This window comes from Cebus imitator, unplaced genomic scaffold (genome assembly GCF_001604975.1).
Source record: "Cebus imitator isolate Cc_AM_T3 unplaced genomic scaffold, Cebus_imitator-1.0 Scaffold34, whole genome shotgun sequence".
Lineage (NCBI taxonomy): Eukaryota > Metazoa > Chordata > Mammalia > Primates > Cebidae > Cebus > Cebus imitator.
Window position 1 is genome coordinate 9,136,754 of NW_016107349.1, and position 24,527 is coordinate 9,161,280.

At 44.7% G+C, this 24,527-nt stretch overlaps 1 protein-coding gene across 6 annotated transcripts in view; it reads right to left on the minus strand.

The window, feature by feature from the left end:
- FOXN3 (forkhead box N3) overlaps nucleotides 1-24,527 on the minus strand; it is a 485,408-nt gene that overhangs the window by 187,324 nt on the left and 273,557 nt on the right. For all 6 annotated transcript variants that reach the window (XM_017524545.2, XM_017524549.2, XM_017524548.2 and 3 more), the window contains one exon: nucleotides 12,623-12,759. In XM_017524545.2, coding sequence (XP_017380034.1) covers nucleotides 12,623-12,759 — 137 coding nt within the window. The remainder of the gene's footprint in view (nucleotides 1-12,622; nucleotides 12,760-24,527) is intronic.

A 24,527-nucleotide genomic window follows, 5' to 3' on the forward strand; every position in this document is an offset into this window, starting at 1 on the left:
CCTGCCTCAGCCTCCTGAGTAGCTGGAATTACAGGCACATGCCATCAAGCCTGGCTAATTTTTGTATTTTTAGTTGAGATGGGGTTTTGCCATGTTGGCCAGGCTGGTCTTGAACTCCTGACCTCATGTGATCCACACCCCGCCCTGCCTTGGCCTCCTAAAGTGCTGGGATTACAGGCGTGAGCCTGGCCCACATTTGCATTTTCTATGGCAGCTGCGAAATGTTCCCTCCTCTGACAATATTTGGTGCCTTGGAGTCAACAGCCTGGAATTTATAACCTTTCTATCCCAGGGCAGCCTGATGGGTCTCTTAGGCTTCAAGAATGACCAGGTCCAAACAGTCTGGCCTCGTGCATACCCAGAGAGACACCTGGACCTTGGCAGACAGATGGGGAAGTAGATGGAAGGTCAGAAACAGCAACACTGCAAAATTGCTAAATTGTCTTTAGAGAGAAGAGGCACAGAGTCCAGCTTCTCCCTCCCCCTCCAAACGTCTGGATTTGAGACTGTAACGGGGAGGAGGGTAGCCAATGATTTCTGGCATCCCTGAGCAACTAAAGGAAAACATTTTGCACTACTCTCACAATCTATGCTATGCAGTCTAAGAGAAATCATGGATAAATAATATTTTTTGAATAACACCTACATGCAAAGTTTACAGCACGGGGAGAACTTGCAAAGGGTCCTGGTTTTCACAGTTCTTAAATCTAATGGAAAGCACAGAACATAAAGCATAAAAAGATACCTCAATGCAAAACCATGCATACGAGGGCCAAACTGGCATGCAGCAGGCCGGGTACAGTGGCTCACACCTGTAATCCAGCACTTTGGGAGGCTGAGGTGGGTGGATCACCTGAAGTCAGGAGTTCGAGACCAGCCTAGCTAACATGGTGAAACCCCATCTCTACTAAAAATACAAAAATTAGCCAGGTGTGGTGGCGGGCTCCTGTAATCCCAGCTACTCAGGAGGCTGTGGCAGGATAATCGCTTGAACCTAGGGGTGGGCAGCAGTGGGAAGGTTGCAGTGAGCCAAGATCGCACCACTTCACTCCAGCCTGGGCAAAAGAACTAAACACTGTCTTTTAAAAAAAAAAAAAAAAAAGGCAGCATTTGCAGAAACAAGACCATGCAATTTACCAAAAGAGAGTGGCAATGGTGAGGAAGGAAAAATCAAACTCATTGACTTTCCCTGGGCCAGGCACAAGGGCTAAGCATTTGGTACATCATTTTACTGAATTTCATCCCCGAAGCTCTCATTTGAGACAAGCATTCTTACGCCACAATGAGTAACAAAACAGGCTCAGAGACCAGAGGTTTCAGGTAACGTCTCCAAGGTCACACAGCTAGCGGTGAGTGACCCAGGTGAGGCTCTAACTTCAGCCTCTTCCTACGACCTACTGAGATCTGCTCTGGGCCTGGTGCGACAGTGGCCGAACTGCAGGAGCTGGAGGAAACATGGAGACCCTCAAGTCCCCCTGCCAGCGCCAGGGCAAGTGTGTGGTTCTCAGGTCCTGCTCCTTCTGATGCTGGGGAGGCAGAAGGACCTCTCAGGGGCACTAAAGCTCATGGGAGACAGACCCAGGACGGAGTTTCTGACACCTGATCTACTGTGGGCAGAATGGGGTGGAAGGGCAAGCCAGAGTCATGCTTTGAGAGCTTCAGACTTCGTTTCTCTGCTTCCTCACTGTTTCCTCAGACTGGCCTCTTCCTCCTGAGGGTGACACAGCTGCTGGGTCCATCTGCAGCACCAACTTGGGGCCCCTCCCCTGCAAATGGAGGCGGAGCTAAGCCCGGGCTGGAGGCCTGGGGGTGGATGAATGTACCAAAGCCAGGCCAGAACCCCCTCATGAGGGACTCTTCTGGGAAGCTAGAATCGCAGAGAAATCTCTCCAGGGAAAAGTCTCGATGTGTTTCTCATCAGTAGAAAAGAATAGGAGGGCAGGGGGCAATTTCCAGTTCAGAAGAATCCTTAGATAAGAAACTCTGCTCTCCTTACAGTTAAAACAAACAAAAAGCTTTCATTCAGAAGCCCCACAGCTGCAAAGGGAAAGAGACAGGAAAGAGAAGGAAGGGGAGTGCAGGGCGAAAAGGCAGAAAAAGCTACTAAAATATGGTAATATTTTTCCCCCTCCGAATGAGTTTTCTTCTCATTCATTTTTCTTCAAACCGGGTGGGGCGTGTGTTCCGAGGGGAGGGGGAATTAACGTGTGTTAGAGACATATGTTGGAAGAAGCTGCTCATAAACAGACTTTGACCAAAACTTTCAACTTAAAAGTAAACACACGGGAAACATGTCTCAACTTGGACTATGGTGATTAAGCAACTCAATCTGAGAAGATAAGGATTTTTTTTAATGTGTCTCAATGGTTTATGGAGGTTTTCTCCAGATGACTTAAAAATCAGCAAAAGTTAGCAATTAACGTGGAATCTCTGATGCTTCCCACACTCTTTCCGTACCTCTCACATCCAGAGTCTCAGCGATGCTTTGACAAATAATGCAACACAAACCTTACGTAAGAAAAACAAAAGATTATCAATGTGATCAGAGACTCTGGCCAAGAACATGTGCTTCTACAAAACAAGGACACCAGTTTGGCTCTTCCATGGAGATTTATGCAAAGGGTGGGTGTTATTCTCATTAATTCAGTGGATAAACAATAGGGGGGAGGTCGGCATGATTTGATGGACAGCTTTTGGAAATGATCTTCTGCTTGGCAAAACACTGCCGTGATCATTTTATTCACACGGAAGGAAATGCAAAGAAGTGTCACCAAAACAAGGGAGGTAATTGTAGGGCATGAATCAAAAAGCTGGATGACACAGAATGAAGAGTAACTGAATTAGTCCCATCACGGTCTTGAAATCTGCACTTAATTTCAAGAGAAGGGCCTGACCTCTCATTGCTGGCACACAAAGCTATGCATCTATTCCCTAATGTTTCGTTTCCACCTTATAAATTACAAACACCATGTTACAGAGCGATATCCCTTAACTGTCATGGGAGCTCAGTAGACTCAGAAACAACATCTCAAGGGGTTGAAGGGATAACCCTGCAGTTCTCAAGCAAGAGTGAAATCTTGGGATGACCCTGGCAGCTGGTTGTCTAGCCTTGACTGGCGTCCCTTGGGGTGGCTCATTCTACCTTCAGCCCCTCATCTGTCCACCCACCCATCAACTCAACCATTTACCCAGCTTCTGCTATGTGCCTGGCACATTGTCAGATGCTGTTCTGTCTTGAGCCCAAATCCTTTTTCCTATGACTTCGATCCATCAAGTCCAAATCTGTCCTCTCTGAAGGTGAGGATGGCTGGCATGCTAGCCTTCTGAAGGTGCTCTTCCCTGGGTTACACATTCCCAATTCTTCAACAGTAACACATGGATGTCCCTGTCAGCCTGAGCACTTTCCTTACCCCCCATTCTACCTTCCTCAAAGCTTTTATAAATGATGGGTTCCACTGTCCCATCTAATTATACTACTTTTTTTTTTTTTTTTTTTGAGACTGAGTTTCGCACTTGTCGCCCAGGCTGGAGTGCAATGGCGTGATCTCAGCTCACCGCAACCTCCGCCTCCTGGGTTCAAGCGGTTCTCCTGCCTCAGCCTCCCGAGTAGCCGGGATTCCAGGCATGCACCATCACACCCGGCTAATTTTGTATTTTTAGTAGGGACGGGGTTTCTCCATGTTGGCCAGGCTGGCCTCGAACTTCCAACCTCAGGTGATCCACCCACCTCGGCCTCCCAAAGTGCTGGGATTACAGGCGTGACCACCACGTCTGGCCTAGACCTCTACTTCTTTCTTAATCCTCTTCCTTTGTTGATCTAGAAAATCTGGAAGTATTTAGTGTGACCAGAACTTGGAAAAGGCAAAATGCTGAGAGCAAAAGTATTCTATGAGACCAACTCAGATGTGCTGGTAGCAGCTTTTTACTTCCTATTATCATGAAAAATTTGCCATTTTTACACTGCTACAAGACAAAGAAAGTGCTGCCTGTTGTTTCACATTGTGCATGGTTGATTTCATGCACTTCTGACAGTTCTTTCATATTTCTAACATGAAGATCAATTTCTCCTCCCCTGGGAAGGCAAGGGGTTTGAGAAATATGCAGAATGCAGGTAAGCCCCACTTTGCAGACCTGTCCCCCTCAAACAATGCCTGAGGTGTCGCTGTGCTCCGGAATGCGAGGCTGGCTATCCCGAGGAGCAAATACTCACTGAGCAATTCTGCAAAGACTCCAGACCCTACTGGGCCCATCAACACTGCAACTTTCTTCTCTTGAGGTATTGGAAACACAGAGCTTCTCTGGTATCCATCATCTCAGGAGTTAGGTCAAAGGAAATTTATCTGTAGTAAATTTAAAGAACTTTTAAAGCTCTGGCTATTAAAATACAAACCAGGGACTGAGGGCACCCCAGGAGGTCAGAAGATAAAACGGCAACTCTGAGTGGCTCCCTCAGCCATGAGTTTGACTCAGTACCTGAGTAAAATAGATAAAATCAGCCCGGCTACTTAAACATTCTACTTTCAAAGTGAGTGTGAAAACAGAATGAAATTGGATGACTGGGCACAATATTTATGAGCTACCCCTGATACAAAGCGCTCAAAGATAACAGGGACTGTTTTCCATTTAAATAAAACAACACAGGATTGCCTCAGAATTAAATGTACAATGAATAGCATACCGAAGGCAAAATGCTGAGACCAAAATTATTCTATGAGGCCAACTCAGGAAATATAATGGAAGTCAAAAGATAATATGATTTGATATGAAAATAAAATTATACCCAACTAATGGATTTTTTAAGCTCCCACTGTAAATGAGCACTGTATTTTTAAAAGAGTGTGCCCCTACAATTTAAGCCTTTTCTATTCTTCATCCCCTCCAATTTTTTTAACAAAATATAATTTATATTTGGAAATACTATCATTTAGAAAACCCTGGTATTCAATCCCACATCTATTTTACCACATTAATTTACCACACTCTTCTACCTGTTTAGCACAATGAAGCTTCATATTGATTTTTTAAAATTTAATATTCTTTAAAAAATTACTCTAAGCAAAAAGATGCTGCTTAAACATAATCTTTCAAAGTGCATAATGCCTCACGTTTTTAAATTAAACTTATCCAAATAAGTGTATTGAATATGAGGGGCATTTAAAAAACTATTTCGGGTTTCCATCAAATATGTTGCTTTCAAGTAAATATAAGTGTAATAATGAAGCAAGTAATCTAAATCCTCAAATTCTTTCTTTATGCTTGACTGAATTAACACTTGCAATGACACAACAATCTAACAATTAAACTCCTTCAATGTAAGTTAAAACTGATTTCACCGTGGCTTTGCAGGGCTTCTGCCAACTATTAAATGCACAACACTTTGAATAAGTAGAATGAAAGATGTCTTATAAATTAAAAAATTACTGGATCCTATCCAAGCCATGAATAAGCTATTCCTTGCTGTGTGCAAGTTCAGCATTCTAAGTGGAGGAATTAACACCATTATGTTAACAAGATTAACATTTTAAGGATTTTCTAATCTTCTAATTGTCTAAAAGGATGAGTTCCCTAAACACCCCAGTACCTTCCCCACCTCCTCCCAATACAATTCCCCCAGCTACTATTCCCAGATTACAAGCCTCACTACAACAGCCAAAGATTATGCACCTGTTAAAGAATGACTGATAACCTTGTTCATTTAAATATACAGTGACCGCTCTGTACGATTTCTATACCTTTAGCAGTATTAATCTATGCGGACATTTAAATATTTTTTTAAAAAGGGACATCAATAGGGCAGCAGGCAGGATAAAATAGAACTTGCTGAGGCAGCACTAAAATCTGCCATTTTCATTAAGAACCTCAATATCAGAAAGGCCAAAATCTTTGGTGAGGCCCTTAATGTATTTTTTTTTTTTTTTTTTTTTGCCGCGCATTAAATTGCTCTAAAGAAGCAAAGAGAAACAGAGGTAAACGAGAAGCTTAAATGTCTAGAATTTTTTTTTTAAAGATGAGAGTAAAAGAAACTTCCTTTTGTTTATTTGTTTGTTTGTTTGTTTGTTTGTTTTGAGACGGAGTGTCACTCTGTTGCCCAGGCTGGAGTGCAATGGCGTGTGATCTCGGCTCACTACAACCTTCGCCTCCCAGGTTCAAGCAATTTTCCTGCCTCAGCCTCCAGAGCAGCTGGGAGGCGCCTGCCACCACACCCCCATTAATTTTTCTATTTTTTGGTAGAGATGGGGTTTCGCCATATTGGCCAGGCTGGTCTTGAACTCCTGACCTCAAGTGATCCACCCACCTTGGCCTCCCAAAGTCCTGAGGTTACAGGTGTGACCCACCACACCTGGCCAAGAAACTTGCTTGAAATGTTCTAACTCTGCAAACTTTATAGTCATTCAAAAAATAAATCTTTAGACCTAGATCAGCAAATGAAAGACTTGCGGATTTTTCTAACTTTATACATGTTAAGCTACAATCCTTTACACGAAATATAGAGTATGTCATTATTTTTATATTGAAGACTTTAAAGCAAAAAAAATGGAAGGCTCACAGGAGAACAAAAAACCCTCTCAATCAGTTTCTGACCATCTAACACCCCATCATGGCCAACCCATCACAGAGACCAAAGACACATAAGATGCTGGGATTTCTTTGGAATTACCAAGGAAACACAAAACAACAGTGGCTCTGAAAAATGATCATCCAGGAAACTCTCCACTGTTTGATTAAATGCAAAACCTGTTCTCCAACCATGGTGAGATAGGATTAAAATGTTTTTCTGGAAACTGACTTTGGATTGGTGCCTATAGTAGAGAAGGTATTACATAAGACCCATATATATGTCACTCTCTAAAAACAATCTGTTGTCATAAACATTATTATGGGGAGAGCTACTGTTTGTAGGGTGTTAATGTAGTGTTATAAAGTTTAAATATCCCCTCTATGAGTACCAAAATCGCAAAGTCAAGGTCACCCATTGGCGAAATGTCTTCATTTAACTATCAGACCTTGAGAAAGGTTAGAAAAATAAGAATTTCCTAAAAAGTTGGTGGGAATGTGGATTAGAACAGAGTGTAAAATCAGAAGGCAATTTGACAATAGCTTTTGGAAGCATTAAAACATGCATATTCTTTAATGAGAAATGACGCATCTAGGAAGGAGGGCCATAGGGAACATAAACATGAGAACAGCTCAATGGACTTTTCTGAAGAGCTACAGGCAAGCAACCAAATACACCACCCCTCCCTCCACTTTTCAGATCTTGATTCCGAAGGCCACTAGTCAGAGTTCTCCTAAGCAAGCTGGCTTTCAGTGAGCCTGGGTACCCCGAGCTCAGTCACGGGTACTCTTCAAAGCACAGTGGAGTGCCATTTCACAAAACTAATGTTCCAAGAACGGTGGTATCCAAACTACAAAGAGACCCCTCGTGTGGCTCGGCAGATCTTCCAGACGATAACACAAAAGCAAGGGTCCTTAAGAAGCAGCTCTTCACTAAAGTAGGTCAGGCAACTCTCAGGGATGCAGTGATTTTACTTTTCATTCTACCGAAAACGATTTGGGTATTTAAAATCGATCAATTCAATGAACCTGCATTTTGGAGACTGCTTTTTTTTTTTTTTTTTTTTTTTTTTTTTTTGCAGTTTTTTTTTTTTTTTAACAGAAAAGTTACAAAGATAGCACAGAAAGTTCCTGTATACCCCTCACTTCGTTTTCCCTAATGTTAACACCACATATTACTAAAAGACACTAGTCACAACACTGGAAGACTATTTTTTTTATTTCAATAGTTTTTTGGGTACAGATGGTTTTGAGCTACATGGATAAGTTCTTTAGTGGTGATTTCTGAGACTTTAGTGTACCTGTCACCCCATATGTGGTCTTTTATCCTTCATCTCCCTCCGAACCTACACCCACCCCGAGTCCCCAGCATCCATTGTATGATTCTCATGCCTTTGCTTCCTCACAGTTTAGCTCCCACTTATAAGTGAGAACATATGATATTTGGTTTTCCATTCCTGAGTTGACTTAAAATAAGGCCCTCAGCCCCATCCAAGTTGCTGCAAAAGACATTATTTTCGCGGTGGCTCAAGCCTGTAATCCCAGCACTTTGGGAGGCCAAGGCGGGTGGATCACGAGGTCAAGAGATCGAGACCATCCTGGTCAATATGGTGAAACCCCGTCTCTACTAAAACTACAAAAAAATTAGCTGGGCATGGTGGTGCGTGCCTGTAGTCCCAGCTACTCAGGAGGCTGAGGCAGGAGAATTGCTTGAACCCAGGAGGCGGAGGTTGCGGTGAGCCGAGATCGCACCATTGCACTCCAGCCTGGGCAACAAGAGCGAAACTCCGTCTCCAAAAAAAAAAAAAAAAGACATTATTTTGTTCCTTTTTATGGCTGAGTAGTATTCCACAGTGTATATACACCACATTTTCCTTATTCAGTCATTAGCTGATGGGCACTTAGGTTGGTTCGGTATCTTCGCAGCAGCGAATTGTGCTGCTGTAAACTATGCAGCGCACTACTATCACTGTTACCTAAACTGAACAGTTAATTCTGATTTCGCAAGTTTTCCCCTAATGTCCTTTTACTGTTCCTGGATCCCATCCAGGACATCACAGGACACATCTGGTTGTCATATCCCTCTAGCCTCCTCTGGTCTGTAACAGATTCTCAGACTTGCCCTGATGACCTTGGGGCTTTGAGGAGTGAAGATCGGGTTATTTTGCAGCATGTCCCTGATGAAGGACGAAATCACTGTTTGATGTTTTTCCCATGACTAGACTGGGGTTATGTGTCTGGGGAGGAAGGCCACAAAGCTGAGGTGCCAAATTTATGCTGTCCTACAAGAGCATTCTGGTATCAACAGCACATCACTGAGGATGGCAGCTTTCATCAGCTGGGACAAAGTGTTCACCAGGTTTTTCCACTCTAAACTTCCTTTTCCAACCTATGCCACGCTCTCATCTTTAGAAGTAGGTCATTAAGTGCAGCCATTCAGGGAGTGGGCAGTTCCACTCCACCTCCTTCAGTGGAGAAATAGCTACATCAAGCATTTGGAATGGGAAACGTGTCTCTTCTCTCATTTATTTGTCTCTTTATTCAATCATTTATTAATATCAGGCTGGACTCAGGTATTTATTTTATATATCAAGTTATAATCCAACACTGGTACTGATTTTGCTGTTTACACTGTCCCAGCTTTGACTACTGGGAGCAACTTCAGGAGAATCCTTTTGACACCCCTGCCCCCAACCTCATCATTTTGTTCTTTAAATATTTCCTTTCTGCTTTTCCATATTTTTATCAGCAAAATATCTCCCTAAAAAGAGTTGCTATGGGGTGACTTGTGCCTCCCCAAAATTCATATGTTGAAGTCCCAGTCCTCAGTACATCTGAACATGACCTTATTTGGAAACAGGGCCATTGAAAATGTAATTAGTTAAATAGTATCAGCCATTACGGGAGAAAGATGGGCCCCTAAACCAATATGCCCGGTGTGTCCTTATAAGAAGAGAAAATTTGGACACAGCCACCGCACGGAGAAAACGAAAGCCAAGTGAAGGTGAAGGCAGAAATCAGACTGATGTTTCTACAGGCCAAGGTAGGCCAAAAGCATTCCAGCAAAATGCCAGTAAATTACCAAAGCTAGGAGAGAGGGGCGGAACAGACGCTCCCTCACAACCTACAGAAGGAACCAACCCTGCCAACCCCTTGATCTTGGACTTCCAGCCTCCAGAACCCTGAGACAGTAAGTTTCTGTTGTTTAAGTCACTTGGTTTGCGGTACTCCGTTATAGACATTCCTAGCAAAGAAACAGAACAGGTCACTGAGCTCTGCACTTTGATTAAAAACAATTCACAAATTTGGTATCAACAAAGCAGGTGTGGAAGGACATCCTAACATACATCCAAAAGGGCACGTTTAGAAAACAGAAGCATGGGTCTACATATCACAATATTTAGCATGGTATTTGAACGTGAGCAAGGTCTGGGCAGTGTTTTCAAATGCCTTGCTTTTCCGCAGCATTTCCAGCCACCTGCAGCTCAGTTCAGAGCAATATGTGCCAAGCACACCTGCAAGTCCTAGCAATAACCGCCCATCTAGTATAATCACCATCTTCTTCAGCATGCTAAGTGCCAGCTCTGTGAAAGGCAAGCACCTCCCAGGTGCCCTTCACAGCGATCCAGCAAGGGGCTGACAGGTGATTCCCTGCCTCACAGTGGACCCAGCCAGCTCACGTCAATTTGGCATTTTTGGGTCCCCGTTTAAGGAATCGTTCTGTTCCATTCCATCTTCCCTGAGTCATGTCAACAAGTGGCCTGATGGCTTAGAATGGCGCCAAATGCCACATCACTGTAAGACACAAAAATATTGTACAATTACCCGGTGTTCAGTGGCTTCCGTGCAATTTCACACACTAGAAGATCCTGAAGCAAACTCTCAGCTTTCAGATGAAGGGCCGACAGTACCCAGGAAAGAGAATGTGACCTGTTCTCGTGGAGTTAAGGCATGGAAGAGGCAGGCTAGAATCTCATCTGTCATCTCCCTCCAGAGTCAGTGACCTCTGTGGAGGTGAAATCTAAGCACCGCATGGGCAGTGGCAGAAACTCTTTTTATTTCCCCCCCTCAGTCAGCTGGGGAGAAAGGCTGGAGGTGACAGAGCAGGGTCTGAAGTATTTCTTCAGAAATGATTTTCATTACAAAAGCTCTGGTTCGTCTGCATTTTTATGCCTATATTAAAAATCAAATGAAGTCATTAAGCTAAGGCCAGCGCGGAATGCCTCTTGCCTGGATATGCATTCCTGTTCCAGCCCCCAGAGCTCCTCTATAATCCTTCAAATTATTAAATAATTACTGTGTTTCCCTCGGGGTCACATTTGGCAACAAAATACTCATCTAAATGAACCACCGACATGACCCACTGAGTTACGTTTATGTTCTTAACTTCCTAGAAGCAAAGAGAGACGAAATATTTCCGAGGTACAAACTGGAAAAGCCAGAGAAGGGTATTCTATGGAGCCTGGAGGGTACGGGGAGTAGAAAGACAAAGAAATATGAGAATCTGGGAAACATTTCAATAATTAGCGTCACGTCCTCCTTCACCAACCCTGGACATCGGCAATTCTCCACTCCAATCCTGGTTCTCTTCCATCTGGGGAGTGGCTACGGCCACAAGGAGAAAACCAAGCATATGGCTCTGTCCTTCTGGACACGTCTACGATATTGGCTGGGCTGCTCTGGAAAATCCCATTTTCTCTCCTACAGCTATATGACCTCAAGTTGTCATTTCGAATAAAGTATGCTTCCACTGATTTTTATGAGCACAGACAAAAGCTGCTACAACCTTCCCCCCGACCCCACCCCACACCAAGCCTTTCAAACCAACTGTAGTTGCTATGTAGGGTTATTTGTTTCTAAGGCAACAGCGTATATCTAAGTACTAATGGCCTGTCCTTTTGCCAGGCAACAAACAGCCTTGTGATGCAACTGCACCTGTCTCGGCTACGCGTTACTATGGAGACGCTCCAGTTGCTATGGGTACCATCACGCTAATCGCCTAGCAAAGGCAGACATACAGCAGTCTTCTCAGAGAGCCCAGCTGTTCCTCCCTGTCTCTTGCTAAAGACTGATTGTCTAGGGCCTGTGATGGAATGCTTCTCAACTGAGATGCACAAGAACTTCATTAATGCTATTTCAGAAGATCATTTTGTGCTCCCTCCTGCAGAACAAACAGCAGACTAGGAAAAGAATCTGCAGAGAAGTGGACTGCAAAATTCCTGAAGCCTGTGACACCATGCCATCCCTAATTAACCTCGACTTGCAGTCCAAGGATAATTCCTCTTAACTAGGTGGTTATGAAAGAAACATTTCTATACATTTTTAAATACGTTTTTGTAGAGTTGAGGAATGCATTTCAAACTCAAGCACTGTGTGTTGATAAAAATCTATCTTAGAAATTTGGTTCTGATTATTTGGCTCTCTTGTGGAATCTAACAACATTAAGACACTTTTTTAAAAAAAAGTGACAGGCTACTTATTTACCCTCCCTTCCAATGATGTATTTGTAAAAATGGTACCCATGACCTTACTGTCTCAAACAAATGGGCCTGTGAGGAGGAGAAAATGTCTCTATGGTTCTCTGCTGTTCTCCCTGAGGAAGCAAACACCAAGTAACCACAACAAAACGATCACCTGGGAGCACCGTCCACATGGAGACCGCGAAAGCCAACAGCCGAGTGAGCCTCCACTGGACGTCTGCAGAGACCGGCCAGAGGAAGGGACGACGGAGTCACCTGCTCGACTCGCGCCTGTACTTTTATCCCCACAAAACGTGACACACATCGAGATGGGAAAGCTGTCAGCTTTTCTCTGTCCATGTTTCTACTCAGGAAGGTGTTATTTCACCCACTATGAAGCCTCCTGGAAGCACATTCCTCCGAAGCTGCAGAAGCGGTAAGGTTTGCAGGAAATACAACAATGGATATGCCTCCTAATGATACTTAATTTCCTTCTCATTTACCTGCAGTTATTTTTTAAATCTCATACGACCTATTAATTTCCGTGCAGGTCTCTGCCAAAATAATGCCATTTCAGTAGACCAAAAAAAGAAGTCTGAGTTGCTTACCTTTGATATGCCTGAGGACAGGTGGGAGGTGTATTGAACACGTGTGGGTGTGGGTGATAAGGTGTCTTTTTCAAAGCCTGAATTAGGTTTTGTCTATACTCTGGGTCTATGCACCACAACGACCCTTTCCCAATACTCTGCAAAGAAAATTAAAATACAAAAGCATTAATACAGAATCATTAAGCACTTTGCAATAAGTAGATGTATAGCTATCATCACTTATTTGTTCTTAAAAGCTTTCCATTTATTTGTTGACTGTTTGTCAGCCTTAGGTATTATACTGACAATAGAACTCCATAAAATGCACTTCAGTCTTACTTGTATTATGTTTGATTGGCAAAATGAAATTACCAGATTATGGTGATACACCAATATTGCAATTTTCATATCCAAACTACCAAGAAAATGGGAATTATTTTTCAGTGCCAACTTTGAAGCACATGTGCATTCTCTTCTAAAGATGAGTTTAACTGTGTCAGATTTCTAATATTAGGGGAAAAAAAAGAGGGCTGAGACATCCCAAAGTCCATCTCTGCTGTAGAACTGTAGTTATGTTTAAAGCCATGTGACATCGGGACCATTTTATAAACACAAAAAAGTAATCCCCTTGTTTTTTTCCAGCTAACCCACAAAAGAATGACATTTACTCTTGGGATGGAATTCTGTCATTACCTTCCCTAAGAAACAAAAGAACTCAGGCAACAATGGTGAGGCTAACTCAGAATCCACTATTTATTTTTGGGATTCCTCTGTTCCCAGCAATCAACTCCAGCCTCAAAGAGTTGAATTTTAAAGAAGTCAAACTTTAAAATGCAAATTTTCTAAAACTCTTCAGTGGAGAGAGGGAGGCTTCCTGTGAGGCCCACTTCCTGCCTATTTTTAAAAATGTGAGTCCTTCCCTTGAGGCCCCCTCCCACAACTGGCAGCGGGCCCATGGGCAGTCACTCCTCTGGCTGCACACTTTCAAGTGACCGAATGTACCCAAACTGTTTGATAAGGTCATTTGTAAATATTTACTGATTTGCAGAGAAAAGAAGTTAAGTTACATAAACCCGTGCCCACCTCCTGCTTCCAGCCAACAGTAAGATTGATGTTACCCTCCAACATTTAGAAAGCAAACAAGAAGCTGTTTAACTAGCAGGGGGGAAGGGGACAGTGCGAGAAAATCCCACAAGGAGCTGTAAAAATAAGTTACTCCTAAAATCTTTTTAAAAGTTCAAAAATGCTGTGTTTCAGACATCAGTTCACCCAAGTCATTTCCTTACAAACCTTATTCACAGAGCCCATTAAAATACTTTACTATCAACAACATCAGCAAGCCGTGCAACTGGAATTAACTCTTTCTGGTGCAATGAGAATAGAGGAATTGCTCCAGCCCTGGAATTGCTCCAGGGGCTGGAACCTCTGACCACCCTAGTGACCCACCCCCACGTGCAGGCCTGACCCCAGACACAGGTCAGGGTCTGGCTGAACACTCTATGCTTAAAATATCAATGTTCCCAGTTTAACCAACCGGATGTTTAAAGACCTGAAAGAGTTCAACTTTGGAAAATTCAACATTCCTATGTGTTTTTTTCTTTCACACACACATTCTCAAACCCGGAATGATCCAGGGGGAACAGTGAGACTTTCCAAGTAAATCAGGCGGGTCACTCAATAATTTGCCCTGGAATCTTCATCCTCTCTTTTATTAAAGAGCTGTGCAGAAGAAAGCCAAAAGCTAAGGGGTGGAGAGGTTTGGGAGGAAAGGGAGGAGACAGGGGAACTATCAAATTTGGATAACATACAACAAACCACCAAGTCCTGTCAACCAACAGTAGGGGTCTAGGCTGATTCCACCAAAGGCTCCCGGTGGAGCCCTGGGCCAGTGGCACCTGCCTTTCTGATCCCTTGCACCCAAGGCTCCAAACCAGCAATAGCTACACTGAGAGCCATGGTTGACATGTGACCCAAACATTTTTGCAATGATATTATCTCAATTCTGGAAACCCAATGGCTTTTGTTTTCATCATAGTGGCTTTCAGGGTGGGACCATTTAATCTTACGCCAAAAAAGAAAAAAAAAAAAGCGTCAAATAAATGAAGGACAACCAGTTGGCCCTCTCAAGGAAATAACCATAAGTCAAGAATATGGTTTCTCCTAATCCTAAGTGTCTTGTTTACTGTACCCTTGTATACCCATATTAATATATGCTACCATGTAAAAGCTAAGCAGATTGAACCTAGGAGGCAGAGGCTGCAGCGAGCAGAGATCATGCTATTTGCACTCCAGCCTGGGCAAAAACAGTGAAGCTCTGTCTCAAAATAAATAAATAAATAAAAACAACAGTTAAGCGGAATAAACCCCCAGGACATTGCAGGACATTTACAAGGTAACTGATCCAGGTGCAGAGAGGCAAGCTGAAGACAGTAAGCACAGGCGGTCTGGAGCCACACAGACATTTCCCAAGTGGTCCTGCACAAATCATAGCGCCATGGAGAGTCTTGGCTTCCTCACTGGTAAATCAGTGACCCACTTACAGAGAGGTGGGAGGCTCAGAGATGGCATAACATAAAATACCTTGAGCAGCGGCCATACTACAGGTACTCAATAAATAGCAGACAGCATCACGAAAATCTCCATTTGGACAGAAGAAAGAGAACGAAACTGGCTGTACAATGTCTTTCATTGAACCAAATCTGATTGATTTTCAACTCCAACAGCGGCAGTGGGAAGGGCCTCCAGCAAACAGATGGGGTGAGTGAAGATAAAATGATCATCTATTCGAATGCACTGGTGGTCCCGGCTCAACAAATTCGCTGGGAAGAGCTTTTAGACATTCTAAGCTCCCCCTCCATTTTTTCACTCCCTCCATCTGCTTTCTATGATCCCCTCACCCTACACTGACTACCGGGACGCCTCCCTTGCTCAGGAAGCTACTACCACCGACTCACGGCTACCTGGCTACTGAAAGTCTTCTGCCCAGGTCTCTGCACTGTCAACATCAAACTGAGGTTTAATTCCAAACTTAGTCATTTCATTGTGGCCATCTCCCTACATTTACTTTTGAGACAGACTCTCATTTTGTCGCCCAGGTCGGAGTGCAGTGATGCAATCTCGACTCACTGCAACCTCTGCCTCCCAGGTTCAAGTGATTCTCATGCCTCAGCCTTCCAAGTAGCTTGTATTACAGGCGTGCATCACCCTGCCTGGCTTCTTAAAAAAATTTTTTAAGTAGAGATGGGGTTTTACCATGCTGACCAGGCTGGTCTTGAACTCCTGGCCTCAAAGGATCCACCCGCCTTGGCTTCCCAAAGTGCTGGGATTACAGGTGTGAGCCACAGCACCAGGCATCTCCCAGCATTCATTAACTGAAGAAATTTTCTCAGGCTTGGATCAAAAGGCTCCAACCCTTTGGCATTTTACAATAAGAAAGGTCTGAAATTGCTGATAGCTTTTTGTAAACCAGACACTAATTTCAACATATCTCATACTTAGCAGTGCTGGCATTCCAAAGAGGAAACAAACAAACAAAAGACATCGTCAGGACACACCCAAGGGAACCCAGTGGGTGCCACAGGACTACACAGGACAGTGTCAGGCTGAGCTTGGAAGGATCACGAGAGGCTGAGAGAGGCCGGCACATCTCACTTTCAAGCATTCTTCTGGGTTTCGTGTAACAGCTTGGAGCAGTAAAATGGTTTACTTGAGAACTTTAAAAATGGAAACATAAAAAGGATAGAATACTCAAGTTTCTTAGGCCAGGAAAAATTACATTTAATGTTCCTAATAGGAGAGGGAAGGCTGTAACTTGATTATAGTTGTGCAGTAAGTTTGAGAGTTGGAGCTTTCTTAGGAAAACATCTGCATCTCATCTGAAGACAAGAATACGAAGTGCTTTTTTTAAAAAACAGAAATAACTGTGAGGGCCATGTACCATTAAGTGTTTAAGTGTTAAGGAATTCAAAATAATAAGGAAAGAATCTTCATTTATAGAAATGTGTGCGTGTGTGTGTGTATTCACATCCACATTTTTGTGTGTATATACATATATATGCCCACACCCCCAGGAAAGAAAACTAATGAGAAAAATTACATGGGAAAATGAGTAAAAATATATATATATATATGAATGAGGCCAAGTTTGTTTGTTTTAAAATTAAAAACCACCTAGGGAATAAAAATCAACTCCCTGTTAGAAATAAAAGACATCAATGCACAAAAAGAAAAGCAAACAAGAGCCCATATTATAGGAAGAAATAGTAAAAAATGTATAAAAAACAAAAAAGGTAAGTTAATTAAATCTACTTTTTCTTTTTTTGAAATGGAGTCTTGCTCTGTTGCCCAGGCTGGAGTACAGTGGCGGGATCTCAGCTCACTGCAACCTCCGCCTCTCAGGTTCAAGTGATTCTCCGACCTCAGTCTCCCAAGTAGCTGGGATTACAGGCACCTGCCACCATGCCAGGCTATTTTTTTTTGTATTTTTAGTAGAGATGAGGCTTCACCATATTGGCCAGGCTCGTCTTGAACTCCCGACCTCAGGTAATCTGCCCACCTCGGCCTCCCAAAGTGCTGGGAATACAGGCGTGAGCCACTGTGCCCAGCCTGTACTTTAAACATTGTTATTCAAACTGTGGGCCAGATACATTCATGGGTCATGAAATTAATGGAATGGATCATAAGTAGTACTGTTTCAATGGAACAGAATGGAACAAACTAGAACCAAATAGAATAGACTACAACGCATCTGCAGTAATGTATAGTGAAATCTGTATTTGTATAGTCGTGTGTACACGTTTACGGATCGCCAAGTAACATACACTTCTTACTGGGAAGCTGAGTCAACAGCATTTGGTAACTGTGGATCTAGGACAGCAGGGTCTGGTTATGTTTTTTCCCCCTTCTCACCACTTGTGAGGAAGAAAGCCTCCTGTTAGCAACCATGGGGGACTTACACACTGCATGTGACGCTCTGTGGCCATGTCTAAGGAACGGGGATAAGGAGGCAGGCCCCATATCAAAGTCGAGCAGGCTCTACCTCTGGCCAGGCCTGTCCTGCCCTGGCCAGGGAGGGGTAGCCTATAACAATTTCCGTTTGTGCAGAACATCCAGGTATGAAAAGAAAAACAAAGAACAAAAGGACCAAAAAAAAAAGGTATGATTTCTAAACTTCAAAATTAAAACAGGCTGGCTGGGAGCACTTTGGGAGGCCAAGGCAGGCAGATCACCTGATGTCAGGAGTTCGAGACCAGCCTGGCCAACATGGCGAAGCCCTATCTCTACTAAAAAAAAAAATACAAAATTAGCCGAGCGTCGTGGCAGGCACCAGTAGTTCCAGCTATTCAGGAGGCTGAGGCAGGAAAATTGCTTGAACCTGGGAGGCAGAGGTTACAGTGAGCCGAGATTGCACCACTGCACTCCAGCCTGGGCTACAAGAGCTAAACTCGGTCTCAAAGGGAAAAAAAAATAAAAGAGGCTGGGTGCAGTGGCTCATGCCTGTAATCCCAGCACTCTGGGAGGCCAAGGTGAGTGGATTACCTGAGGTCAGGAGTTCAAGACCAGCCAGGCCAACATGGTGAAACCCCGTCTCTACAAAAATAGAAAAATTAGCTGGGTGTGGTGGCACACGTCTATAATCCCAGCTATTTGGGTGGCTGAGGCAGGAGAATCGCTTGAACCCAGGAGGTGGAGGTTGCAGAGAGCCAAGATCATGCCACTGCACTCCATCCTGGAGGTCAGAGCAAGACTCTGTCTCAAATAATAATAATAATTTTAAAATTAAATTAAAACAACACTGAATATTTAACAATCTTATTATGCAGATGATATCTGAACTTCAGAAATACTTAAGACAACTGTAACCCTGTAAAGCTGATGAGATATTAAAACAAGACAGAAAACAAAAACAAAAATGAAAGGGAGTGAGGAGCTGGGTATGTGTTGGTGATCTTGAAACAATACCGTTCAATGTTTCCAACACACCATTTGGAAGGTGCTTCTAACACTACCCACCTTCGTTCATTCCTTCATTCATTTGCTCATTCATTCATTCATTCCTTTGGTACCTACTCCATGCCAGGCACCAAGAAGGATCTATTTGTGAATATAAAACAATACAAAAAGGAGGTAGCCCTCCTGAAGCTCGGATTCCAGAAAGGAAAAAACATGGTAAGTAAAGAAATAAATAAGCAAGATTATGACAGACTGTAATACCTGCTAGGAAGAAAATAGAATAAGCATGAGTTAGAAGGGAGGAAGTTGCTGCTGTGTGAGAAATAAACGGGCTGGAAGTGGCAAGAGCACCTGCAGAGAGCTGACGTGGCGGTCGGGGCCCGCAACGACCATGGGTGTTGGCTCCGGCGGCAGCAGTGAGATGGCGAAAGGAGAACGGCTCCTGAATGTACTCTGAGGCCAGGTGGCGGCTCACACCTGTCATCCCAGCACTGTGAGAGGCCGAGGTGGCCGAATCATCTGAGTCCAGGAGTTTGAGACCAGCCTGGGCAACATGGTGAAACCCCGTCTCTACCCACAAAATACAAAAATTAGCCAGACATGGTGCCACACACCTGTAGTCCCAGTTACTCAGGAGGCTGAGGCAGGAGGATCACTTAAGCCCAGGAGGCAGAGGCTGCAGTGAGCTGTGACTGCACCACTGCACTTCAGCCTGGGTGACGAGGCGAGATCCTGTGACACACACAAACACAGGCAAAACAAAAAACAAGAACAAAAACACACATACATACACACACACAAAGAATGTACTTTGGAGAAGCAGGTGGACCTGGCCGTGGATTAGGGGTGGCAGGTAGAGGAGAAAAAAATCAAGGTTTAGTCTGAGCAACGAACCAGGTTGAAGATTGGGAGGTGGGAAAAATCCAGCACTCTTTTGAACATAGAACCTTTGATGAGACTGTCTATTTACTGACACCTACTGATTAAGGTACAGCTAGTCATGCAGTGCGTAGCAATGTTTTGGTCAACAATGAATGCATATAGGATGCTGGTCCCGTAAGATTAAAATGGAGCATATATAGAATATGGCCAAGTGCAGTGGCTCACGCCTGTATCCCAGCACTCTGGGAGACCAAGGCAGGAGGACAGCATGAGGCCAGGGGTCTGAGACCACCCTAGGCAATACAGTGAGAACCTGTCTCTACAAAAACTAAAAATAAAAATTAGCAAGACTGCTGCTTAAGCCCAGGAGTTGAGGTTACAATGAGCTATGATTGTGCCGCTGCTCCCCAACCCAGGCAACAGAGCAAGACCTGATTCTTTCTTAAAAAAAAAGAGACAGAGGCTGGGCACGGTGGCTCATGCCTGTAATCCCAGTACTTTTGGAGGCCAAGGAGGGCGGATCACGAGGTCAAGAGATCAAGTCCATCCTAGCCAACATGGTGAAACACCATCTCTACTAAAAAATACAAAAATTAGCTGGGCGTGGTGGTGCATGCCTGTAGTCCCAGCTACTCGGGAGGCTGAGGCAGGAGAGTTGCTTGAACCAGGGAGGTGGAGGCTGCAGTGAGCTGAGATGGTGCCACTGCACTCCAGCCTGGCACCTGGCCACAGAGTAAGACTCTGTCTCAAAAAAAAAAAAAAAAAAAAAAAAAAAAAAAAAAAAAAAAAAAAAAAAAAAAAAAAAAAAGAGACAGAGCAGGGCACGGTGGCTCACATCTGTAATCCTAGCACTTTGGGAGGCTGAAACCGGTGGGACACCTGAGGTCAGCAGTTCAAGACCAGCCTGACCAACATGGCGAAACCCCATCTCTACTAAAAATATTAAAAATTAGCCGGGTGAGGTGGCACATGCCTGTAATTCCAGCTACTCAGGAGGCTAAGGCAGGAGAATCGCTTGAACCTGGGAGGTGGAGATTGCAGTGAGCTGAGATCATGCAACTGCACTCCATCCTGGGCAACAAGAGTGAAATCCGTCTCAAAAAACAAGAGCGGTAGAAACCTGATAGACAGGACTTGACACTGGCATTGCAGATCAAGTAGGAGAAGTAATTGATGTTCAGTGATGGTGTAGGATCATTTGATTTCCATATGAAAATATATGTATATAAACATATACACTAACTAGGTTTGTGTACATATACTTTGTAATGTTCTTATGATCACTCAATTGCCTAACGATGTATTTCTCAAAATATACTGCCACCATTAAGCAATGCATGACTGTGCCTGGAAGAACTGACTGCACATAAGCCACCTCTCTCCCCTCTGCTACACCCTCCGTGACCCCAAGCTTTACAGCAGAAACTCACGAATGTCACGGTAGACCTGAGGTCGTCTGGCTTTACAGGTTTAACATCAGCTGGTTCCTCTGTAGCAAGGGTTAGTAATTTCTTAAACAACTTCTCTCGCCTTTGCCAGCCACCTCTAATGCACGGCCAGGTCCAACGGCTTCTCAAAGTACATCCTACAGTCTTTGTAGGTCACATGGTCTCTGTTGCAACAACCCAACTCTGCCATCATAGCACAAAAGCAACCATTGATATAAACCAGATAAACGTGGCTGGGCTTCAGTAGGACCTTGTTCACAAAAACACTGTCCATAGGTCACTGCCCGCTGACCTGTAACTCCAACACTCATACCCAGGGTTCACGCTCATGACTCCCAGTTTTAGGAACCTTAAAAATGAGAGAAGGGGTTTTCAGGGCTAAGGGATTTAGGCTGTGTCCTGTGGGATGGGTGGAGTGTGGATGATGGTCTAAGTCAAGTACTCCAAAGTAGGAAGGGAAGACCCCAGTGGAGGCTACAAACACAGACTGGAGTAAGTTGCCCCATCCGTAGCAAGACACGTGCCTGGTTGGGCTGCACCTACCATCGCTGCCTGGAGAAATCACTGAATACAGGCAGCTCACGTCCCCACCTCTGGGTCTTAGTTTCCTCATCTATAAATTAGGTGCTGAGATGAAATCATCCCCAAGGCACATCGGTCTATGCTTTGGAAATGTGTTACTATAGATGAATTAGAATACACAGTTTCTCATGTCTCTATCTCCTCCCCAGTTTATCAACATGGCCACATTTCTGTTCTAAGCCAGTACTACCCATTTGTGGGGTGACATGGACGTTGGAGTCAGAAAGACCTGGTTCCAAGTCTTCTTTCAATTTCCCAGCTGTGTGGACTTGGAAAAATGCTTAACTGCTCTGAGCTTCAAATTTTTCATCCATAAAATGGGAGTGACTTAGTAATACCTGCTTCACAAGATCGTTGTGAGGATTAAATGAGATAATATTGTGCTTGCTTGGCACATAGTAACAGCTCAGTAAATGTCAGCTCTTGAACCGGGCATAGTGGCTTATGCCTGTAATCCTAGCACTCTGGAAGGTCGAGGTGGGCAGATCACCTAAGGTCAGGAGTTCAAGACCAGTCTGGCCAATCTGGTAAAACCCTATCTCTACTGAAAATACAAAATTAGCCAGGCATGGTGGTGCACATCTGTAATCCCAGCTACTTGGGAGGCTGACGCTGGAGAATCTCTTAAACCTAGGAGGTGGAGGACGTAGTGAGCCGAGACCATGCCACTGCACTCCAGCCTGGGCAACAAGAGTGCGAAACTCTATCTCCAAAAAAAAAATCAGCTCTTGTTATTATGATGGTAAAAAAATATTAAATAGTCAGCTTTCCTTGACACTGAGCTCCAAACCATTCAGTCCCTGCTCTGATGGAATAGGTACTTGTCAAATTGTGAAATTATCCCGATTTCATCTAAAAAAAAAATGCACATGACTATTTGTTTTCCATATTCTGATGTCACTTTCCTTGGTCCAAAGGAAGCATTTTGTCTCAGATGTGTTAAGTTGGAGGTGGAAATGGAAGGATCAAAATAGAACAAAGCACGAAGCCTGCCGCTGGCATCATGCCAAAAGGGACGTGGGACTTTGAGAAAGCCACTTGCTTTGAGTCATGTCTATATGCACTGAGATGCTGCGGCCAGTACGGCAGCCCAGGGCTTCCTAGGGAGGTCACTGCCCCAAGGGGCTTACCACCTGCCACCTCCTTCCTTGAGGAGGAGCGGCCCTGCCCTTCACACTGCACGTGACAGGACAGGGCAACAGCCTGACTCAGAGAATAAAGCTGGAGTGGGCAGAGGGAGGTAAGGGGAGGGCGGCCGGGCGTGGTGGCTCACACCTGTAATCCTAACACTTTGAGAGGCCGAGGCAGGCGGATTACAAGGTCAGGAGTTTGAGAAATGCCTGACCAATATGGTGAAACCCCGTCTCTAATAAAAATACAAAAATTAGCCAGGCGTGGTGGGCGCCTGTAATCCCAGCTACTCAGGAGGCTGAGGCAGAAGAATCACTTGAACCCAGGAGGTAGAGGTTGCAGTGAACTGAGATCATGCCAGTGCACTCCAGCCTGGGCAACACAGCAAGGCTCTGTCAAAAAGGGGAGGGAAGAGCAGGGGAGGGGAGGGGAGGGGAGGGGAGGAGAGGGGAGGGGGGGAAGGAAAGGGAAAGAAAGAGAAGAGCCTCCCTGGCTGGGCCTCTGAGGCCACTGTTCTCCCAGTGGAAACAGCGGATGTGGTCCACTCCCTCATCACCAAAAGACACCTGCCGTTTTATAGAGAGGTGGCCTAGGGTTGTCTCCTCATCAAGCTGTCATTCTGTCCGGCATATCCCACGGCCTCCCAGGATCTGGCAGGCTTGAAGGCTTCTCCTGGAAATGGCCTAGGTTTATTTCAGAGTGTTAAGCTAGTTCCCTGGGGCCCCTGCACACTGGCCCTGCATTTCTGCCCCCACTGCACAAAGTGCCTTTCTCCAGCCAAGACGGACTCCTCCTCTACTCTGGACCTGGCTTGGCTCAACTCCTCACGGTCTGGCTGCCCCTAAAGGAGAAAGGAGAGTGGGAAAGAGGGAGGGACAACAGAGGAATAGAGAGGGTTGGACAGAGGGGGAACGAGAGAGAGAGGGAAACAGAAAAGGAGAGAGAGGAGGAGGAAGAAAGAGAGGGAAAGAGAAGGAGAAAGAGAAAGGGAGGGAGAGAAGGGGGGAGAAAGAGAGGGAGAAAGAGGGAGGGAGAGAGGTAACACGAGAGGGAGGGAGAAAGGGTGAGAGAGAAGGAAGGAGAGGGAGAGGGAGGAGGGAGACAGGGAGAAAGAGAGAAGGGGGTGAAGGAAGGAGGGAAGGAGAGAGAAAGAGGGAAAGAGGGAAGGAAGGAAGGAAGGCTGGGGCAAGAGCTGATAGGCTCCAACCTGCAGGTTCCTCCAGTTTCCACAAAACTCATCCTCAGCCCCCATCACTACCACCACCAGGCCAAAACGCAGACTTCTGTGAGTCACAAACCCATTCCAGCTTCCCTGGGCCTGACGAAAGGTGATCCTTGGGCCTGGTTTTGAAGCAGGTCCCTGAACAGTGCTTTGAAGCGCTAATAGTACAGGTGTTGGGCAGGGCCCTGTGACACAAAGCCAGGATCCGGCTCCCTAACATGGGGAACCTCTAGAGGACACAGACAAGAAGCGATTATGAAGGATTACACAAGCTGGCCAACAGGCTGCCAGACCACAGAGGCCGAGAAAGACAAGCTCTGGGGGAGGAAGGGGTTAAAACTCACATGTGGGTCAGGCGTGGTGGCTCAGGTGGCAGGAAAAACAGGGTTTCCTCGTGCTGTGCTAAGTTGCCACATGCACTGGAATTTATTAACCAATGTTTGGGCTGGGCACAGTGGCTCACACCTATAATCCCAGCACTTTGGGAACCGAGGCGGGCTGATCACAAGGTCAAGAGCTCGAGACCATTCGGGCCAATATGGTGAAACCCCATCTCTACTAAAAATACAAAAATTAGCTGAGTGTGGTGGTGCGCACCTTTGTAATCACAGCTACTCAGGAGGCTAAGGCAGGAGAATTGCAGAGGTTGCAGTGAACCAAGATTACGCCATTGCACTCCAGCCTGGTGACAGAGCGAGACTCTGTCTCA